This window comes from Oncorhynchus gorbuscha, linkage group LG18 (genome assembly GCF_021184085.1).
Source record: "Oncorhynchus gorbuscha isolate QuinsamMale2020 ecotype Even-year linkage group LG18, OgorEven_v1.0, whole genome shotgun sequence".
Lineage (NCBI taxonomy): Eukaryota > Metazoa > Chordata > Actinopteri > Salmoniformes > Salmonidae > Oncorhynchus > Oncorhynchus gorbuscha.
The window spans coordinates 43907765-43930213 of NC_060190.1; the positions used below are offsets into that span (position 1 = coordinate 43907765).

The 22449-nt window shown below is 40.5% G+C and overlaps 2 protein-coding genes across 3 annotated transcripts in view; one reads left to right on the plus strand and one right to left on the minus strand.

The window, feature by feature from the left end:
• The first annotated feature begins 630 nt into the window (after window positions 1–630).
• LOC124004161 lies at window positions 631–10828 on the plus strand. Its single transcript, XM_046312938.1, has 9 exons — window positions 631–819; window positions 5641–5695; window positions 6438–6505; window positions 6904–6957; window positions 9089–9128; window positions 9254–9291; window positions 9641–9736; window positions 10298–10414; window positions 10528–10828. Exons 1-9 carry the CDS (start codon window positions 631–633, stop codon window positions 10654–10656), a joined length of 786 nt encoding a protein of 261 aa, XP_046168894.1. The 3' UTR covers window positions 10657–10828.
• A 1251-nt stretch (window positions 10829–12079) lies between these two features.
• Window positions 12080–22449, minus strand: part of LOC124002858 (RNA-binding motif, single-stranded-interacting protein 2-like) — a 60042-nt gene continuing 49672 nt past the window's right edge. For both annotated transcript variants that reach the window (XM_046310616.1, XM_046310615.1), the window contains exons 6-14: window positions 20470–20549; window positions 19489–19598; window positions 19203–19246; window positions 18836–18929; window positions 18581–18631; window positions 18178–18288; window positions 17467–17544; window positions 16810–16897; window positions 12080–16339 (exon numbers count right to left, since the gene is read on the minus strand). In XM_046310616.1, the coding sequence (XP_046166572.1) occupies window positions 16817–16897; window positions 17467–17544; window positions 18178–18288; window positions 18581–18631; window positions 18836–18929; window positions 19203–19246; window positions 19489–19598; window positions 20470–20549 (649 nt within the window). In that variant the 3' untranslated portion in view covers window positions 12080–16339; window positions 16810–16816. The remainder of the gene's footprint in view (window positions 16340–16809; window positions 16898–17466; window positions 17545–18177; window positions 18289–18580; window positions 18632–18835; window positions 18930–19202; window positions 19247–19488; window positions 19599–20469; window positions 20550–22449) is intronic.

The following is a 22449-nucleotide window of genomic DNA, read 5'->3' on the forward strand; positions in this document are numbered from 1 at the left end:
AGAGCTGGCGTAGTAGGATTCGATCTTAGTCCTGTATTGATGCTTGGCCTGTTTGATGGTTCGTCAGAGAGTGTAGCGGGATTTCTTATAAGTGTCCGGGTTAGTGTCCCGCTCAATGAAATCAGCAGCTCTAGCCTTTAGCTCAGTGCGGATGTTGCCTGTAATCCATGGCTTTTGGTTGGGATATGTATTTACGTTCACTGTGGGGACGACGTCGTCGATGTACTTATCAATGAAGCCGGTGACTGGTGTGGTAAACTCCTTAATGTCATCGGATGAGTCCCGGAACATATTCCAGTCTCTGCTAGCGAAAGAGTCCCGCAGCTTGTCATCCGCTTCATCTGACCACTTCCATATTGAGCTTGTCACTGGTAATTCCTGTTTGAGTTTTTGCTTGTAAGCAGGAATCAGGAGGATAGAGTTATGGACAGATTTGCCAAACGAATCTGGTATTGGCGATACTATCTTCGCTCTCGATTTCTCGGCCAAACGTATCTTCTAAAATCTCCTCGTCCAGTTGCAGGTGGTTTGTTTGAATTTAGAAAATGCTCCGTTATTAATAGAAATCACCTTATTCTTTCTACATGAGGTAATCCAACAATGTGTACGACATAATGACACTGACCTGGGATGGGGAGTGTGCCAAGGAAGCACCTGGTGATGGCGGCGAGTAGTGAGGATGCGGCAATGGAGCATATGGAGAGAGGGTTGGAGAAGCAACGGCTGTGCTGGAATGCGTTGAATATGGATGATAGTTCTCATGACATGATATGGGTCGGGAGGATGAGTGTCAAGGACCTGAATGGACTGTGGTGGAAAGTAAGAGGAAAAAGAGAGACCATGCTACTGAAAGCAGTTTAGCTTTTAGCGAAGAGTGTGAAGAGGGTGAAGGTAGGGAACAAGAGTAATGATGTGTCAGAGTGGAAAGTTGTGATGATGTTTGATTAACCAATGCCGTAAAGAAAGAGGTAGGTGAAGTAAAACTAGCCTGGTTCATTGGAAATGGTAGACTGTTAATATTCTCTGCTAGCTGTGCTCAGCAAGGGAAGTAGATCAAAAGCCATGTTCCTGGAGTTTATGCTAAAGTTAAAGGGAATCATGTCTGGGGTCCCACTGTCTATGTCCATAGATGATATTAAAGAAAATGTGAAGGGAGGTATAGTGATTGAGGTGAAAGGTTGAAGGCTACATGTTGTAATTGTGAGGGGGAGGGGGGGGGGGGGGTTCTACAAGTCCTGACATGGTTTTGACATCAGTTCAGAAATCTTGCTCCCATAAATATGCTGTGTCAAGGGACACTTTGATAGTAAATCAAATTGACTTCACAGCCAGTTGAGATTCAGAATGTCGTTCTCCAGTTGAAGGATACACATACATTGATAGTGAAGGTGGATGCAATGTTTTTGAGTATTCAGGAATAAACAGCTATAACATAGCAGGGAATCCTGACTGAAGATGATCCCCCCCCCTACCAGGCCCCTGAGCCTGTGTAGGGACGTGGTTTGGATTGACTATGACTGAAGGAGTGGAATGTATTTATTTTTTTTGTATCTATTTTTGTATGATGTCGTTTTATTTCCCCTTTCCACAATGGATTTTGTATTTTTCTCAAGTTCATTACCTGTACAGTTAGGTGGATACATGTTCATTAAATGAGTGTGAACGGCATTATGAGCGAAGAAGAGAACATTGGAAATAGACATGATTGGTGGCGTACATATTGTGTGACTACTGCAAAAGGAAGCATTATAAAAGTCATCAAATAAAACACCTGCAACTGGACATGGACATTTTTGAAGATAAATGTTTGGCCGAATACAGGTTAGTTGAAAAATCTAGGGCAATGTTTTGTATAGGCAAACCTGTAACGTCCAGTAAAGACTACCACAAATCTGGTGTCCTGACTCTGTAGTCAATCAGCCCAAGCAGTTCATAGATGTTCAATTGTTGGTGACCAAAACAATCATATAATTTATTTTTAAAACAGACATGCCATTACAAGATATCAAACACGTGGGAATTCTCAGAGGCTACTCAAGCCACCTCTCACTCCGCAATCACCTGCCGACACGCACAACTGTGACCAATCAGGGATCATATCAAGCCGGCTACCGGCACTCTCAGAACACAACCTACCTTCTGCTGCCCTCTAGGCATTGGAAGTGTACTGTCTAAAATTCTAGGCGGTGCCCAACACACTTAGTAGGAGGGGAGTGGAAGGAGTTTTCTAGAGGCTAATTAAATAGATCTTATGATTGCCAAAGTAATAAAGCACAGTGATGGCAACCAAAGACCAGGGAAGACAACCAGACACAGACATAACTGTGAGAAAGGAAAACCTTGTCTGCTTTCCTAGTTTCAGTCAAGCTATGTCATACCAGAGTAACGAGCATTCAGAGAAACCAGGAGAGCAGAGTGGGATTTTTCACAATAACCATATTATGGTTGGCTGATGTTTTCCATCTCGACACTGTACGATGGAAGTGGAATAGAGACACCAGAGGTTAGATAAGTGGTTTTTAAATTCTGTAGAAATTAATGTTCCAGCACCAGGTCAAAGGTTGTTGTGGGTGGATCCCATTATGATTTTATGCGTGGGTCATCTCAGGTCCATAATGTACCTAGCCTTTATCTTATTAATGCCTGGCTGTTACTAAACTAGTCTTACACAAAGGCATGATGTCACTGTTTCACGAGCTGTGTTTTTCTTATCCATTTAACGGGTTATATATACAGTGCCTTCGGAAAGTATTTAGACCACTTGATTTTTTCAACAATAAAAAATTCGGTTATAGCCTTATTCTAAAATGGATTAAATCGTTTTCTCCCCTCATCAATCTACACACAATACCCCATAATGACAAAGGAAAAACAGGTTTTATGAAATGTTTGCTCATTTAATAAAAATTTAAAAAAAAAAATAGAAATATCACATTTACATAAGTATTCAAACCCTTTACTCAGTACTTTGTTGAATTACCTTTGGCAGCAATTACAGCCTTGAATCTTCTTGGGTATGACCCTACAAACTTCAGGTCTTTCCAAAGATGTTCGATCAGGTTCAAGTCTGGGCTCTGGCTGGGTCACTCAAGGACGTTCAGAGACTTGTCCCGAAGCCACTCCTGCATTGTCTTGGCTGTGTGCTTAGGGTCGTTGTTCTGTTGGAAGGTGAACCTTCGCCACAGTCTGAGGTCCTGAGCGCACGTGACCAGGTTTTCATCAAGGATCTCCGTTCATCTTTGCCTCAATCCTGACTCGCTCCTAGTCCCTGCCGCTGAAAAACAACCCTACAGCATGATGATTCCACCACCATGCGTCATCGTAGGGATGGTGCCAGGTTTCCTCCAGACGTGACGCTTGGCATTCAGGCCAAAGAGTTCAATCATGGTTTCGTCAGACCAGAGAATCTTGTTTCTCATGGTCTGAGAGTCTTTTGATGCCTTTTGGCAAACTCCAAGCGGGCTGTCATGTGCCTTTTACTGAGGAGTGGCTTCTGTCTGGCCACTCTACCATAAAGGCCTGATTGGTAGAGTGTTGCGGAGATGGTTGTCCTTCTGGAATATTCTCCCATCACCACAGAGGAACTCTAGAGCTCTGTCAGAGTGACCATCGGGTTCTTGGTCACCTCCCTGACCAAGGCCCTTCTCCCCCGATTGCATAGTTTGGCCGGGCGGCCAGCTCTAGGAAGAGTCTTGGTCCATCATTCTTCCATTCAAGAATGATGGAGACCACTGCATTCTTGGGAACCTTCAATGCTGCAGAAAGATTTTGGTAACCTTCCCCAGATCTGTGCCTCAACACAATCCTGTCTCGGCGCGCTACAGACAATTCCTTCAACATCAGGGCTTGGTTTTTGCTCTGACATGCACTGTCAACTGTGGGATCTCATATAGACAGGTGTGTGCCTTTACAGGTCATGCCCAATCAATTGAATTTACCACAGGTGGACTCCAATCAAGTTGTATAAACATCTCAAGGATGATCAATGGAAACAGGATGGGCCTGAGCTAAGGGTCTGAATACTTATAGATTTCTGAGTATTTTTTAATTAAAAAAAAATCCATTGTAGAATAAGGCTGTAACGTAACAAAATGTGGAAAAAGTCAAGGGGTCTGAATACTTACCGAAGGCACTGTATATAAAAAAATACATGGTTGATTGTAAAATAAGTTCTAAGAAATGATGTTTAGAATGTTCAGCTCTATTCACGGAATCGTGAAATTGGTGGTGGACTGCTGGTCTCGATAGAGGGAGGGAGGTATGGGGAGGGAGGTATGGGGAGATGGAGAGTCAGACAGAGAGAAAGGCATAGAGAGGTGGATATTATTGATGATATTATAAAAGGTTTATAAAATGTATTATGAAAATAGATTTGGATGATGTGCTTTGACTGGCAGAGCTCCCTTTCCTACTACTGTAATTCTACTATGGGGTCAGTATGTTATACACTGTAAAGGACATGTAATTCAGATATGCAACACAGTTTCCCCTGCCTGGATCATCAGCTGATCATTCAGTGTATTGCTTTGGGCCTCCTAATTGCTCTGAAGCTCTTTGGGAAACGTGTTTGTCAGTGTTACTACAAACAGATCAACCACCCCTTCTTTGGTTGAGGCAGTGGTACATTCCTGCATGTCAAAATGCTGAAGCCTTACCTGGATGTTGCGAGATCGGCCTCATTACAGCAGAGATAGGGGGGTAAATGGGATCAGAGTTGGAGAGGGATTAACCTCCTAATGGTGCTCTATATAGAGCTTTGATGGTGTAATCCGCACAGTTACCACAGATTCAGCACAGCCACTGTAAGAACAAATTCAATCTCTCTCTTCTACTGTACCACGGCTGAAAGAAAAGGACAGGAAAAATACATAAGGGATACAAAAATAAAAAGAAGAGAAAATAAGCTTTATTATATAGAAGGAAATCTACTACTGAGGTTGACAAGCCATTAACATCATAAGAACAAGGATATCAACACCATAAACAACAGCAATTCAACACTACAAGGTGCCAAAAAGACTCAAATATGACTAAGGGAAAGGTAAAGATTTCTCTCTCTTGTCAAATTATTATTTCAAAGCTGATGTGAACAGAAATTGGTTGTTCTGAATTTCCAATTCCAGACATTATATGTGGTTTGCTCTCTGATATACTATAGAATATCATCATAGACTATCGTATAAAAAAAGAGAGAAAGAGAGACAGACAAATATTTCTCTATTTCTTAAATGTTATGCTCATTCACTGTAAACAAGTCTCTGGTCGTGTTCCCCTGCTCAGACGTTGCATGCATCAACCAATAGTTGCATGCCACGTCATCGACTGTGCCGTCGGGTACAAGATTGCTATAACATATGATGTGGTTAGCTGATATGTAAAATACCTATCCAGGCATTGTAAGATCTGGCATGCGTCAACAACGCCTGGGCAGAGGAACAAACTGTCTGCCAAACTAAGATGGCTGCCTACTGAGAGTATCCTAATCCTTATCCTATCCTAAACACTGATGAAACATGGAGGTTTGTTTATACTGAGTACAGAGCCAAAACAACCGCAGAATTATCCCTGTCACAATAGTTTGGGGCTGAATGTATAAAGACTCGTATCTCTGATCATTTGTGTATCTCACCATATACCCAGCTGTCTCCAAGGACAGGCAAAGAACACCCAGCCAGCTATGAAGAGGCTACTTCAGGTAATAACAAAACATCTTTGTATCTCAACTAGTCAGTTACACAGGATATCTCATCTCCTTCTATCAATGGACACCTTTCTGGCTACAGTATGCAGTGGTCTTCTACTGCTGGACGCACACTAACAACCTTCCTATAGAACAAAGACAAATGGGCAGGAAAGGGGGATACCTAGTCAGTTGTACAACTGATTGCATTCAGCCAATTTGTAAGTCGCTCTGGATAAGAGCGTCTGCTAAATGACTTAAATGTAATGTAAATGTAAATGTGTCTTCCGCATTTAACCCAACCCCTCTGAAACAGAGAGGTTCGGGGGGCTGCCTGAATCAACATCCACGTCATTGGCGCCTGGGGAACAGTGTGTTAGTTAAGTGCCTTGCTTTGGGGAAAAACAACAGATGTTTTACTTGTCAGCTTGGGGATTCGATCCAGCAACGTTTCGGTTACTGGCCAAACGGTCCTACCCACCAGACTACCTGCCGCCAACATTTTAGCGTGTGATGTAACCAGGGTGGCAGGTAGCCAAGCGGTTAAGAGCATTGGGACAGTAACTGAAATATTGCTAATTTGAACCCTCGAGCTGACTAGTTGTGCTAGTTGTGCCCTTGAGCAAGGCACTTAACCGTAAGTCGCTCTGGATAAGAGCTTCTGCTAAATGACGTAACATGTAAATGTCAGTGTTGAATCTTTACACATCTGCTGTTTTAACCAGATGTTTAACTCCCTGTCTTCCCTCCCTGTCAGATTATGAGGAGATGCAAACCCAGTTCTCTTGGGATGACCAGGCCATCAGGAGGATCTTCATCAGAAAGGTACTAAAACAGCGAGGGACAACCTGAACTCATAAGAACCAGCCGTCCAATAAGAAACACTTGTTTTCCTCTTCCGTTATCCTTCCAGACAATGATATTACTGTAACTGAGCTACACAGACTTTTCTAAGCATGCCTGATCTAGCATGTAGTACAGTATTTTGAGGGTGTATCTGGGCCGTCCCCTCTTATTCCACCTCTCTGTATCCTTATAGGTCTATGCCATCCTGATGATTCAACTCTGTGTGACTGTGGCCATTGTTGCGCTCTTCACATTCTGGCATGTATCATATCCAATACATTGCAAATATATCCAAAACATAAATATCCAATACATTTGATGAACATGAGTGTGTGTGTGCACTCTACATTGCGTAACACTCTCTCATTTCTCCACAGTGCACCAGTGAGGTTCTACATTCAGACACACCCCCTCCTGTACATGTGCTCCTAGTAAGTGACAACTAACATCTTGATTGACATGTCCTGACTTTTCCTCACCTAGCCAGTGAATCCCAAACCAGCCCCTCACCCCATAACCAACTTGCTTGCAGGGCCCTCCGTTGGCACTTGTTGCTGACGAAACTCTGAGGGCGACTTCAAGATTGGTGAGGGGATCAAATAAACCCATCATCTTTGGGACACACTCGTGACTTGAATGATGGAATTCATGTTTGACATTTCAATAATAAAATGAGCAGGACTTTCAACTGAGAAAATTCCCCCTGTTACAAGATATAAACCTCAGTAACAGTATTTAATTAAGGATGTATTTCATATTATTCTACATCAGACACAAAGAAATTACAAGCCTCCATTATTTTGTGTGAAATTGTGCAAACTCAAAAACAAATTGCTGCGTTATGGGATACCACTTCGCTCAGCGTAGCCAGATAGGAAGAGGCAAAGTGAGACATTTTACTCGACCCAAAATCTGTTCACGAAAATAAGCCTACGAAGTGAGGAGTTTTTCTATGGAGGTCAATGAGAGTGCCGAATTTGGTCAACAAAACATGTCATTGCTAATTTGCTACGTGACATTTCCGCATCTTACCAAAAAATGACTTTTTATCGGAGTCCCGCCTGCATTCCCTTTTTGAGGACATGCATTTCCATTGTTAGAGCGGTCACTCAAATATCTTGTCAATATAATAGACCATCTTTAGTGTAGCTATGTCAGTTGAAGTGCTATCTGAGAGTCTATTAGCCTGGCTGAAGTGACTCATAGCACCCGGAGAGCTCACACACTGGTCTGGATAGGAGGCCTACGTAAATGCAGTATTCGCTCAGAAATTGAGCCGACACATTGATTTGTTCTCTCGAATATATAATATATATACATTTTTCCTCGGGTGTTGAGACCTCTGGTTGTTTCGATTTGAAAATCCAGCCATTGTAATGGAAGGGGGCAGGCAGTGCGCTGGAGCTATGTGGCTGTGCATGTTAGTGATGTGCAGGTCAGCTGTTTGTTCCCCCACACCTGCCGGCAATTGCTAATAACCCATCCGCAAACGCCGACTATATGTATAAAGTGAAAATCTGAGGCCTGACCCTAACCTGCAAATATAGAAAAATGCGCTGTACAGTCAGATGGTGGAACAATGTTTTGACAGGCCTTTTTCTTTTAGATAGGCCTATGTTTCTGCTTATCATTTCTGACATATGGTAGGCTATTTGTCAGTCAACGTGTCTATAATTAGATAGATGCAGCTTGTCTTCTGGCATTACTTGTTGCCCTAGAAGACTAAAGAAACCCTTGCTCACCAGAATAATGTAATGAATCGATAGATTGAATTCTCCAGTCTAGTCAACACGGGTAAAGTTCGCTTTTGTCTTTCCTCTTTCATCTCTGCTTCTTGCCTGTTATGAGGCAACCCGAGCATCACTAGTGGCCGTGGGTGTTTTAGTGAGACGGACACAGAGGAGCACCAACCAGTAAAAGCACAGCACCCTCATTATCGACGCATCACGCCAACAACATCAAAACAGCCTTTCCAGCCTCTGAAGTCGGGAGGACGTTGAATTAGGACTACTAATGAGCCCCTACACCCTCCATCATTTTTACTCCCTCAGGTTTGGGAGACTTGTGCGTGTGACGTATGCGCAAATGGTGGGCCGATGGGTAACAGGAAGTGATTAGCTATTGATTAGCTATTGATTAGCTATTGATTAGCTATTGATTAGCTATTGATTAGCTATTTAATTGTGTTCATAATGAACTGGTTTCTTTTTGCTTTTCAACAGCATGATGTTCTTGCCATCTACATGGCATTGAACTGCTGTGGTGAACAAATCAGGTTAAGAGTTTCCCTCCTATGAAAATGACAATCTGGGTAGTACACAGCACTTACATCAAATCTTGACAGTCATATCAAAAAACAGATGTAATATTCACTAAATCAAATAGTGAATGTTTTAATACACATGAACACCACCATTTATTACACACTAAGCAGGTGTATAACGCAGTAATGTGTCTACAACATTATTCCTAGATAATGGTTGTGATCGTCCATTGTAAATGATAACTTGCAATATTATAGAGTGAACTCACCAACCTGAGTTGTCTGCATCTCTATAATAGGAGACAGTTTCCCTGGAACCTTGTTCTGCTGGCTCTCTTTGTGAGTATGAGGAGGAACAAATATGAAAGAAATAGAGAGAATAGCATGCACTCAATACTCTCCCTACCTGTCTGTGCACCTGATTCACTCTGCTCTGCGTTTGTCTCTGTTCTGTCTGCTCTCAGACTCTCAGCCTGGCCTGCATGATGGGCTTTGTGTCCAGGTAAATTACTTGTGTTTATTGTATGTGTGGGGGGGGGTCTGTCACCATCTTCAGCTTCCAGACCAAGGTGATAAAAATGACCCCAATCCCCACACAGGCTTCCTACTCATAGAAACAAAAAACATACAGATAACGTAAATAGTCATGAATGAAATTAGTATGTATCACTAGGGCCAGGAGTTGTACTTTACCACATGACCTGACCAGGAAAAACTCCTAACCCTATGTATCAGTGCAATCCTTTGTTAAATTGTTTTCTTCTGACAAAATGAATATGCTGCAATCGGATAGATCATGTGTGCATTTTAACAACACACCCCTATTCTCTCTCCCTTGTTTCCGACTGTAGATTGACTTCACCTCCTACCAGGGAGTCCTGTTTGTCCTGACCACGGTCATGCTGTTCTGTTGCATCACACTCTCCACCGTCATCCCCTTCGGATATGTAAGTAGCCCGTCTGCCTGCTTAGCTTCCATTGACAGCTGACACTGCAAATAAGGACAATTAGGTCACATGATGGCGTAATGAGCATGTGTACCTTTCCAGAAGGCGGTAAGAATAGTTGTGAGGGACTGATAGTGAGGTTATATATAGAGTGACGGTAAGGCGTTTGGCCCTCACTCTCCTCGTTTGGGTGGGTAGAGACTAGCATGTACAAGATTGATTAGTCCTGGGTATTCCTTTAAAGGGATAGTTTGGGATTTTGACAATGAATCCCTTTATGTTATTTCCCAAACTCGTGGATTTCATTTTTATGTCTCTGCGTCCATTATGCAGGAAGTTAGAGGTCATTTTGTGAGCTTCCTGCATACTGGTCACAGAGACATAAAAATGGTATTCATGAGTTCGTCTGACTCTGGGGAAGTAGATAAAGGGCTTCATTACCAAAATCCCAAACTATCACTTTAATCTTGTGAGATGATTGATTATAAGCCAGTGTCTTTCCTAGATTGGTGGCCTATCCTCATTAGGATTGGTTGATAAAATTCTTACTGTCTGACACAGATGTCCTGGTTACAAGCCATCTATGCTGTGATAGGAGCTATCCTCTCCACTCTGGTGAGTGGCAGATATTCAACACACATTCATCATTGGGAAGGCCCAGAGTTTTTCCTGGTCAAGGTCACATGGTCAAGACACATTTCTGGCCCTAATCATTGGGTTACAGTCTGTAGCGAAATGGTTTGATCTCAACCCCCCCCACCCCCTCCCTCCACTCTCTCTTTCTCTCTTAGTTTCTGGCGTTTGACACCCAGCTGCTGATAGGCAACAAGCGACACGCTATGAGTCCAGAGGAATACGTCTTTGCCACCCTGAACCTCTACCTGGACATAGTAAACCTGTTCAAAGGCGCATCTCAATAGGTTGTCCAGTTATGTCCTACTCCTCGAAATTTGTCTAAAAACCACTATTTTTCTCAAAACATATATATTTTTTTACCCTTTATTGTGTGTACTTTACTGTATTTATACTTGGGATATCGCTTTTCAACAGTAAAAGTTTGAAATAAAAATAGATTTCTTTCTTCTTCTCAAACAACCCTGGTTCTTCTGTGATGAAAAAAAATAGGATATTTCTCCCGTCTCATAGTCTCTCGTCCTGACAGGCTGTTTACCTTTAAATTGAGCAGCTGGCCAGAGAACACACAAGATCTGGTTCTGGGTGCCGAGATTGCATACCTCACCTTATTTATGGCGAACAGTTGGAGAGCAGGTCAGCTTTGGGAAACAACAAACCTGGCCATTACTTAGAAGGGCACTTACAGTAAGTAAGTAGTGTGCTTGTCGTCTGCTCTGTGTTAGGAAATGAGGGTTACACAAGCAAATAACGATAAATAGCATTAACATTTTGAGTCACCGAATGTTGGCGACACTGTTCTAACACTAAAACAGTATAATACTTTAACTTATTGTTCTTCCTAGTCTTCAGAGAAACCGATTTCTGGTTCTTATCTGTCATCAACTCAGCACAAAGAAGACAAAAACAAGTAACCATTGATACTGTATCTTTCAAGCGTGCTATCTTTCTGTAAATATACCTGTTTGCTGTTTTTTTAAACTATCATATTGATTCAGGAAATCTTTTCAACTCAGCAGGGTTGAGTTTAATTGTCTTATCTGTAGTTTTGATATGACAGAGTATCTTCAGATGCGTTTCGTAGATTACATTTTATTGTCAGTTATTTTGTACATTTTTACAGATTCTGATCTGGATCAAATGCATTGCTAAGGTTCCAGCTTGGAACGACATACTGGAACTTCCAGGTATGGCAAGATAATCTTTTCCAAACGACAATGTGATTAGAGTAGTTTCTATATGGTCATGAAGGCTCTGTATCTGGTACGGATTGCTTTTATGCACGTTTAGCTACACAAATACATGCCCAGACACATACAGAATGACTTCAAATCCAAAAGGGAAGAAGTTTCATGGACAATCCTATTAGATCCTACAATTGGTTTATCAGTTGCAAGTTCTATTGTGACTCCTCTGTCAAGGTTCATGTATGGTCTTTTGAATGCAGTATCATTATTACAGTGTCAAGGCTTGGTCAATAAAGTTGTGTTTGGATGTTACTATGATCAGCCAAAGGGAAAGGAGCTTTTACACCTTTTCGATGGATATCAATCACTTTGGTTACCACATTGAAAAATGTATATTGAACAAACATAATACGATTCGCTCAACACTAAAATAAACTTGGAATTGTTCTGTAATTGACTTGTCTTTCTTTCAATTGTATTCTAATAATTTAGGTAAGAACTTTTTGGAACACAGATACAGCCATGAAAAAAAACATATTTTTTTAATTAAAAAAGAACATTTGACATGTTAAAATTCTAAGAGTAAAACAAAGAAAGAAAATACTTTTTTTTTTTTTGGAATAAAAAACAAGAGTTACAGAGACTTGAGCAACTCTGGCACAGGAAGACAAAAGTAACCGAGTGGCTAGCCAGCTAACTAACAAACGAACCAAATATCAAAACCTCTCTCCTCTAATACACTGTACAAAATGAGTTATTGTATAAATAAGGAAATGTTTTACAAGCAGTGAGAGAGATGAGACAGTTGTATGTTCAAAACGTCAGATTTCTGCCGAATTACCCAAGAGATTAAAAAATGACTCAAAGAGTACAACTTTCACAAAATGTGTCTCAAATGTAATTTTATCATTTGTGAATGTTAACTATACTTTAATCTGATCTACTTTTGATATTCTAGGTTAAAGTAAGACATTTTTAAACAACCAGTGTGGCTCCCATCTATCCACTGCTGGGACATCCCGTTTTAGCAGCAAAACATTTTGAAACTATGAAATAAGCCATTGAAGCTACATGATCTGGACAACAAGCAAGGACAGGATAATGCTAGGTATGAGGGTTTACTTTACATAAGCGTGGTTTGAAAATAAGTGCAAGTGAAACCTCCGTTTCACATCTTGTTTTTACTCATTTTCCTTGGTATTATAAGATACCTGTCAAAGGTACGCACCAGGGAAACATACAATAGTCTCAAATGTGCTCCCTCAGACAATGATTTACAGGTCATTGTAGCGAGTTGTAACTTAAAGTGAAAGTCCACTCCAAAATTGAAATTTAGATCTACAGAACAGATGGACATTATACCGCTTTTGAGGTCTGAAGACGACTGATAAACAATAGATTTTGGATCCCTTTAACACCATTCATGATAACACAATGGATTACCTGACTAATACTACATTCTCACAAGGAATTGAGTGTCATATAATGATTTGCTCTCCCCAAAAAACAGCAATAAGCAAGTTGTCAAATCTGAAAATCTGATTCAATGAACAAGACTGCAGTGTAACAACTGGCCATTTCATAGTTTCAAAACCACGTTTTTTTTGTATTTAAAGTGATGGCTGATACATGGACTATCAGTTTATTACAATAGAAAATAAAACCATGACATTTTCCTTCATGAGGAGCACTGGATCTGAAAACGTGTATTATCTGGACAGATCACAAGACATCAACAAAACACTCACATCAACAAAGGTGGAAACAGGAACAAACAATGGTCTTGACATGAGTTCAACCAAAAAAAAGAGCAGAAAATAGTCCTAATATTTACAGAAAGATAGATAAATGCTGAGCTCTCCTCATCAACACTAAAAAAGCTAAGTAGACCCATTGCCCTGTTCTCTGTACTAAAGACACAGTAGCATATACTGGTCTTCAGCTGGATGTACCAAACCGAAACAAGCAGATGTCGATAAATGAAGCACACAAGTATGGATCTCTATTCAACAATACATTCATTCAGAACCTAAAAGGAAACATATTGCTTGTTCACCACTGACCAGGGAACTGCCACTTAGCGAAGATGTTACTGTAGCATTACTCTAGCTTTGTATGCCAATATGGATGAGAGAGGCATGTTCTCCAAGACAGATACTCTGACAGATCGCTTTGCTGACAGGTGGATGGCTTCATCATCTTTGGTGTTGCAGACATAAATAATAATGAACAACGTTTTGTAGGGCAAGGACCGAGGTATAGAGATAGGGAAGGAAGAAGAAACAGTATATGTGATGTCATTAATACTGAAGAATGGCAAAAACCCAAGATCCAGTGTGATGGGGGGGATGTTTACTAGGGTAACACTAGGTTTTAACAAGGCATGGTTCAACTCAGCCCTGTATAATATTACATCAATATAACATCTGATATTGATTGCATCTGTATGAACTTTTCTTTGCCAAACCCTCAACCGTAACTGAAACTGAATAGCCTTCAATGAGGAGAAAGAGGCTTCCCCTTCTTAAATAGGGCTAATCTGCCCGGTTACAGTTAAGGCTTAGACATACTTTGGTCGTCATTTCTAACGAAATCCGCCAAGTTTACGCATGGCAATTCATCCAAGGTTTAGTTAACTGCTGTAGGACAATTAGTTATGGGACACTTTTTCACCAACACTTTCATATTGTGTTTGGTGTTTTCTGGATAGCAGCCTCATTTTCTCTGACAGATACAATAGAATGCTTTTACAGTAGACTAGATGTACATCGCCACTGGACTGGTCTGAGCTGGAGGGCAAGGTTGCCATTGAGTGTCATTGAGTGTCTCCAAGATAAACGTGGACGTGTTTCAGTTAAAGCCTATTTCACACAGGCCTGAAAAACAATATCATATTGAACAACACAGTGCTCTGGAACGGAAATGAACGTGAAGAAACATAAAAAAAAAACATCAAATCATCTCTTAAGTTTGCATGGACCATGTGCAAATGCACAAACTCAACACAATAAAAAAAATCCTATGAATCTCTTATAAAATAAAATCTCAAATCTAAACTTTTTCCTTACTGCTAAAATCTCAAATCTTTTGAAAATAAAATACATCAAAAACACGTTTTTATAACAACTAAATCAACAACAAAGATAACAAAAGGCATGACAGCTCAGAAGGGTTCAAGTGAACGCCCCAAAAGAGAAAACATACTTTACTTCTTTCTACAAATTGTTTTATCAAATTAATTGACAGTCAGGAATTAAAACTCAGGAGACAACAGCAGCATTGAGAAAGACTTGCAGCTCCCTTTCCCAACAACAAAGGACTCTTAAGGACTCTTCTTAGTCCTACTTCTCCCCTCATTGCTTTGCTTTTTCATTTATTTGTTTGAGCTATTTTGCACAACTATTTCATAGTAACCCAACTGCTCAAAACTAAGGCATGTCCACTTATTTGTCTGTCTACTTTGTACAAAAGGTGAAATTCCCTATAGACATCTGAACAACTACCAGAACAAAACCGCTTAAAACCACTTCTTATGGACACTGGTGTGACATGGACTCTAGCACAAACCAAGTCAAGTATTTTGTATAATAATTATTTTGTATAATTATTATTATACGATCTATGAATCCAATAAAATCCAATAAAAAGATTGTATAGTATAGTAATTAATTTATTAAATGTTGAATAATATTATAACAATTCATTTTGTCTCAAGTGTTTGGAGACAGAAGGTGACATTTGGATGCGTCATATTACATGATACCCTAAAAAAAAACAATAGTTATTTTTCTTCTCGTAAGAAAGTTTTACAGCAATATCAAATGTGCTTAATTTTTTAAAAATCATTTAGCTCTTATTTAACACATATTCATTATTTTCTAAGTGGTATCATGTTTATTGCCAGTGTTTGGCATTTACCAGATTTGTTAAATAAAGAATTTTATTAAATAAAATTTACACAAAAGCAAGTGACATGTTTGAATATGACTAAATATCTAAAAAATAGAACTATGATGTACATATAAATAAGAATGATCATGATTGTCCTCTGCTCATAACAAATTCTGAGTGTTTATGAGTGAATGCTTTATAAGGTTTAAGTTTGACTTCATTTTAAATCTATAAATAATGAATGTTACCATCTGCCAGTGAGTTAACTGAACTTTGCCTTTTACTGGATTCGTTTTAGAGAGAAGTAGCTTTAAACGGTTTGTTTAGCATTTTCCGTACTTAAAAGTATCCTACACTAAAACATTAAACCAACTAAATGTGTATTAGTATATTTTTTTATGTACAAAATATTGTCAAACTGCTGTGAATAGAATGTCAAAAAACAGACATAAAAAATTTAAAATTAAAGTTTGCATATTTTACCAAAAAATAAAAGACACATTGTGTTGTAATTACTTTCCTTTTACCACTCTGAAACTCCAGAATGCTTTTAAAAAATAAGAATTTGTTATTTTACGTGCACAAAAATAACGCTTTGTGTCATTTCCCCCTTTCCAAATTGGTTTCTTTGTTCAACTTAGTTTATTTTTTCAGTTATCAAAAGAGATCAAAGCTTCCATTGCAGAAGGCTTCCACCTTTGGCTGATTGACTCTTGAAGAAGAGAGAGGAAAAGTCCAGACAAAATAAGCATGTTAACTTCTTTTTCAAAGCACACACGTATTCCTTTTGTCAACGGTGTTCAAGTCTGGTGCTAAAACAGAGCTCTGTTATCTTCTTGTAGAGAACCAACCCTCTGTGGTTCAGTCAGCAAGATGGCCTCCTGACCCCGAGCTGCAACACACACACTTACCTCTGTCACACTACACCTTTTACATAATAGATGTCACATACAATATTTCATAAGTCTACATACTTTCCATATCATTATCTATCTGTGTAAATCAGTATATTTCCAGAATGCTGATCAATGCTGATCAATAAATTCACATTTTCTTTAAGGTGGTCAATATCTGACACGCTTTAGTTTTTTTTTGTGAACTAACAAATTGGCTCCTACATGCAATGTTCTGACATGGAGCTAGTAGGGAGGAACAAGAAATAAGTAGTAATGTACCCCGAAACTAAGTTAGCAAATACAGTGTGGTACGAAAATATTAACACCCTTGATAAAGACTATCAATAATGACTGAATAAAGTAAATCATTCAAATACTGAGCTATATTGTTTGCCAAAAAAAATGGGACCAAATACTAAACTTTTGACTACTTTATTTATAGAGTTGATGTTTGACATAATCCTACCTTAGCTTCACTTGGTGTGCTGGTAGGAGTAGTTTGTGTGTTCTGCAGGTGTCTCCATAGCAACCTGTTGCTGTTGTCCTCCGTTCTCCTTCAAGAAAAGGAAGGAAATGGAGTGGAACAGTATTAATAGGTCCCTGAGTTGAGAACGTCTTGTAAGAGAAACACCCCATTGTCATCCCTTTAAAGGAATACTTCAGGATTCCTGTATGAAGGAAGTTAGAGGTAGTGTAGTTTCGCGACTATGCTAACTAGCGTTGCTGCAATGAATGGAAGTCTATGTTATCAACTATAATATAATAATATATGCCATTTAGCAGACACTTTTATCCAAAGCAACTTACAGTCATGTGTGCATACATTCTACGTATGGGTGGTCCCGGGGATCGAACCCACTACCCTGGCGTTACAAGCGCCATGCTCTACCAACTGAGCTACAGAAGGACCACAAGTATGCTATCAGTTACCATAGACGCCCAGTCATTGTGCTAACTCTAGTTGGCAATTTCTCTAACGCTAACTGCACACAGAGACATAAAAATGGTATCCACAAGTTCATCTGACTCTGGGGAAGTAGATCAAGTAGATTGCCAAAATTCTGAAGTATCCCTATAATTAGTTCTGCATAGTTAATGCTTATGGTCTTGGTTGGGGTCTTACCTCTACAGGGACACTGGAGGGAGGCACTGGTTGGTACTGGGGGATGTATGTCCCCTGCATAGTGTTGGCAGGCATATACTGTGACAGGACGAGAAGAGAAGAAACCATCAGTCATTATTACTGTGTAGAGATCCAACGTCAACAGGACTCACAACATCATGCACAGGCAACACTTTCATCATACACAGGCAACACTTTCATCATGCATAGGCAACACTTTCATCATGCATAGGCAACACTTTCATCATGCATAGGCAACACTTTCATCATGCATAGGCAACTGCTTTTATGTTCAACTGCAATTCAGTACAACTCGATTCACCTTAGCTCCACTCAGGTTTGTTCAATGTGTTTTAGTCTTGAGATGAGACTAAGGGACCAGAGGGGGTAGAGTGGGTATCTGTGGGGTGTTGAAGGGAGTGGTGGGGGAGATGGAGTGGGTATCTCTGGGGTGTTGAAGGGAGTGGAGGGGGAGGTGGAGTGGGTATCTGTAGGGTGTTGAAGGGAGTGGAGGGGAGATGGAGTGGGTATCTGTAGAGTGTTGAAGGGAGTGGAGGGGGAGGTGAAGTGGGTATCTGTAGGGTGTTGAAGAGAGTGGAGGGGGAGATGTGTGGGGTGTTGAAGGGAGTGGAGGGGGCGGTGGAGTGGGTATCTGTAGGGTGTTGAAGGGAGTGGAGGGGGCGGTGGAGTGGGTATCTGTAGGGTACTAACTGTTCCTGTGCTGCCCAGGGATAGGTGGCTGAGCTGCTGGGTCATGGGGCCCATCATGGAGGTGGGCTGAATGGACATGGCATGGTCCATGGTTGGAGTCAGGACTGTGCCCTGGGAGAGAATGAAAGGGAGGGAGAGAAAGAGGGTGGAGACAGAGATAAGTGGAGAGAGGAAGAGAGAAGGACAGTAAGCCAATAAATCAGAGACATGATTACAGAGAGTGACAGAGAGATAGATGAGAGAGGGGAAGAGAAGATAGAGAGGAATATAAATAGAGACAGAATGACAAAGAGAATAAGAGCGAGAGAGATAGATGAGCAGAACTTCAAGCTAACCAGATGTGGAGGGAATAGTAAGGAGTAAACTTTAGCAGCAGAGGTAGAGAATACGATTTACTACTCACTGCAGGCTGCATGAGGTACGACTGGTGGTGCATCCAGGAGGGACTATGTAGCTGGAGAGAGAGAAGAGGAAAACACAGCATCTTTACACAGAAACACACAGGGGAATGAGTAGAGATGAAATCTGAATCCGGACAGGAAATACAAATAACAATAACAATGATATAGCTCCAATGGCTACAGAGATTTCCTCCTTCATGTGTTTGTGAATGGCGGTTTGGTGATGGTGGTGTGTGTGTGTGTGTTCTGTGTCTGACCTGGTAAGATGAGACTGGTGAATGCATGTAGGGAGAGAGGGACGTTTGGGCGATCATCCGGTTTGGGGCCAGACTGTAGGGTGACGAATAGAACCTGCACAACATACACACATCAAGCCATGCATGTCAGAAAAATCCTTACAAAGGATTTACTCTAAAATGAATAAGCATAAATATTATGAATGTATTGTGCATGAAAGTTATTATAAAATGATTGAACTTTCAGATAAAACTACAGCGCAACAAAATAAACTAGTGATGTAATGCCTCCTGCATCCACCACGTGTCTCTGTTTAACAGGGACAGAACGCCTGACTGATGTTTGTTTTTGGGTGGGCTGACTCCGCTTTTGTCTCTCTGTACTCACCCATTCTGTAAGGCTGTGGGGTCATATGCTAACGTCATCCCTCCCTGGGACAACAACACAAAGAACTCCGAATAAAAAACCATGAAGGTGACATAATCACAGATATGCACAAATAGAATGTTTAGTTAGGTTAAGAATGTTTAGGGTTAAGACACACAATCCTATCTCTGTGAGATCAGATTCCAGCTCTCTCTTGCTTTGGCAATGACCTTATTTAGAACATGCAGTCTCTAATTCCAAAACGGCTATTCATGAATGCCTCCACCCGTGAAATCAAGCCCCTCACCGTCTCTCCATCCCTTGCCCAGGGCCTGCCATTCTGAAGGTACTTCCCCTGATTCTGCCTCTTCTTCTGTCCCCCGTCTGCAAACTTGCACAATAATGGTTCCGGGGGCACTGTGGGAGAGAGAAACTGATGGAATCAAAGGGTGAATTCTGTAGGAGGCAACGAATACCAATCCACTGGGAGAGTTGAGGGGGGAAACCAGGAGCCTGGGATCAGAGACCAAGGCCCTGTTCAGACAAAACCCCTAGCCCCTAACCTCTAGATACTTGTGGAGATCTGAGGGGATTCAATAGGTTTAAGCAATATGGTGTTATCTCCACATGGCCCTCTGAGAAATGGAAGTTTTTGCCATATTGCTTATACCTGTCCAATCCTCTCAGATCTCTGAAAGTTTTTAGGGGTTAGGGGATAGCGATTGTTTCTGGATACAGCTCTCGATCTGCCATCTGAAGTAAATAACTGAGAATCATGTGGTATCATAACATCTGGGCATGGTGGAGAACACATAGATGAGACACGTAGAGAGATCTGCCATCTGAAGTAAATAACTGAGGATCATGTGGTATCATAACATCTGGGCATGGTGGAGAACACATAGATGAGACACGTAGAGAGATCTGCCATCTGAAGTAAATAACTGAGGATCATGTGGTATCATAACATCTGGGCATGGTGGAGAACACATAGATGAGACACGTAGAGAGATCTGCCATCTGAAGTAAATAACTGAGGATCATGTGGTATCATAACATCTGGGCATGGTGGAGAACACATAGATGAGACACGTAGAGAGATCTGCCATCTGAAGTAAATAACTGAGGATCATGTGGTATCATAACATCTGGGCATGGTGGAGAACACATAGATGAGACACGTAGAGAGATCTGCCATCTGAAGTAAATAACTGAGGATCATGTGGTATCATAACATCTGGGCATGGTGGAGAACACATAGATGAGACACGTAGAGAGATCTGCTCACCTGGAACTCCTGGTGGAGTCTTAATAAATTTCCCATTGAAATGTTGAATAATGGCTTCGCACTTTTCTGTGGACTCCATCCTGAAACACAGTCAAACATTGAAGCCCATTAATCAGAGAAACCCTGGTGTGACCCCTGTTGCTGCTGATATAGCATGTACCTATGGCTGCTAATGGATCATTCTACCAATTAGGTGCCTTTTGAGTAGTGTAACTTAAAAGGAATCACTTATCACATTAAATAAATAACTATCTTCAGAAATGACTTTGTCAAAGCAACAACATAACTAGGGCTTTACAATTATGCTGAAAACTTGGAGGAGTGTTGGGGTTAAATAGGCTTAAGTCTTCCTAGAAGTCACCGAGGGTTCATTAGCACTAGCGAGTCTTTTTTCATATAAGAAACATTTATAGAATTTTCCATGTGGTCTATACTAAAGGGCACTTCATTTAAAAACAGGTTTTTAAAACGCTATATTTGTGTACTCATTTCATTGAACGACCCTAATGTAGCATGTAGCTTTAGTATAGCTGCTGGTGTAGCATGTAGCATGTTGCTAAAGCTGCTGCTGGTGTAGCATGTAGGGCCCAATTCCGACACGAGTTAAGCATGCATAAATCAAACGTAATTTCCTTTTTATGCACTTTTCTCTCCATGCGTACAGTGCCTTCAGAAAGAATGCGCACTCAACTTTTCCCGCATTTTGTTGTGTTACAAAGAGGGATTCAAAGGGATTTCATTGTCAACGAAATACAAAAAAACACTAACATCTCTTGATTAGAGTTTTCAACCCCTGAGTCAATACATGTTAGAATCACCTTTGGCAGCGATTACAGTTGTAAGTCTTTCTGAGTAAGTCTTTAAGAACTTTGCACACCTGGGTTGTACAATATTTGCACATTATTCTTTAAAAAATGTTTCTATCTCTGTCAAGTTGGTTGTTGATCATTGCCAGACATCCATTTTAAAGTATTGCCATAGATTTTCAAGACGAATTAAGTCAAAACTGTAATTAGGCCACTCAGGAACAATAAAATCCAGTGTATATTTGACCTTGGGATTTAGATTATTGTCCTGCTGAAAGATGAATTTGTCTCGCAGTGACTGAACCAGGTTTTCTTCAAGGATTTTTCCTGTGCTTTGCTCAATTACCTTTCTTTTTATCTTAAAAAACTCCTTGCCAATGACAAGCATACCCATAACGTGATGCAGCTACCACCATGCTTAAAAATATGAAGAGCGGTACTCAGTGATGTGTTGTGTTGGATTTGCCTCAAACATAGCGCTTTGGATTTAGGACATAAAGTTCATTTCTTGCAAATGTTTTTTTTTGCAGTTTTACTTTAGTGCCTTATTGCAAATAGGATGCATGTTTTGGAATATTTTTATTCTGTACATGCTACCTTCTTTTCTCTCTGTTATTTAGGTTGGTATTGTGGAGTAACTACAATGTTGTTGATCCATCCTCAGTTTTCTCCTGCCACTGTCTGTAGCTGTTTAAAGTCACCTTTGGCTTCATGTTGAATTCCCCAAGCGGTGTCCTTCCTCTCCGGCAACTGAGTTAGGAATGAAACCTGTATCTTTGTAGTGACCTGGTGTATTTCTTTAACATCCAAAGTGTAATTAATGACTTCACCATGCTCAAAGGGATATTCAATGTCTTTTTTGTTTTTTTTTACCAATCTACCAATATGTGCCCTTCTTTGCGAGGCATTGGAAAACCTCCCTGGTCTTTGTGGTTGAATCTGTGTTTGGTCTTTGTGGTTGAATCTGCCCGACTGAGGGTCTTTACAGATACTTGTATGTGTGGAGTACAGAGATGAGGTAGTCGTTTAAAAAAAAAAGTTAAACACTATTATCGCACACAGAGTAAATCCATGCAACTTAGTATGGGACTTGTTAATCAAATTATTACTACTGAACTTATTTAGGCTTGGTATTTTCAAATTCCAGGCATGTTACAAATCATGTCATTGCTAC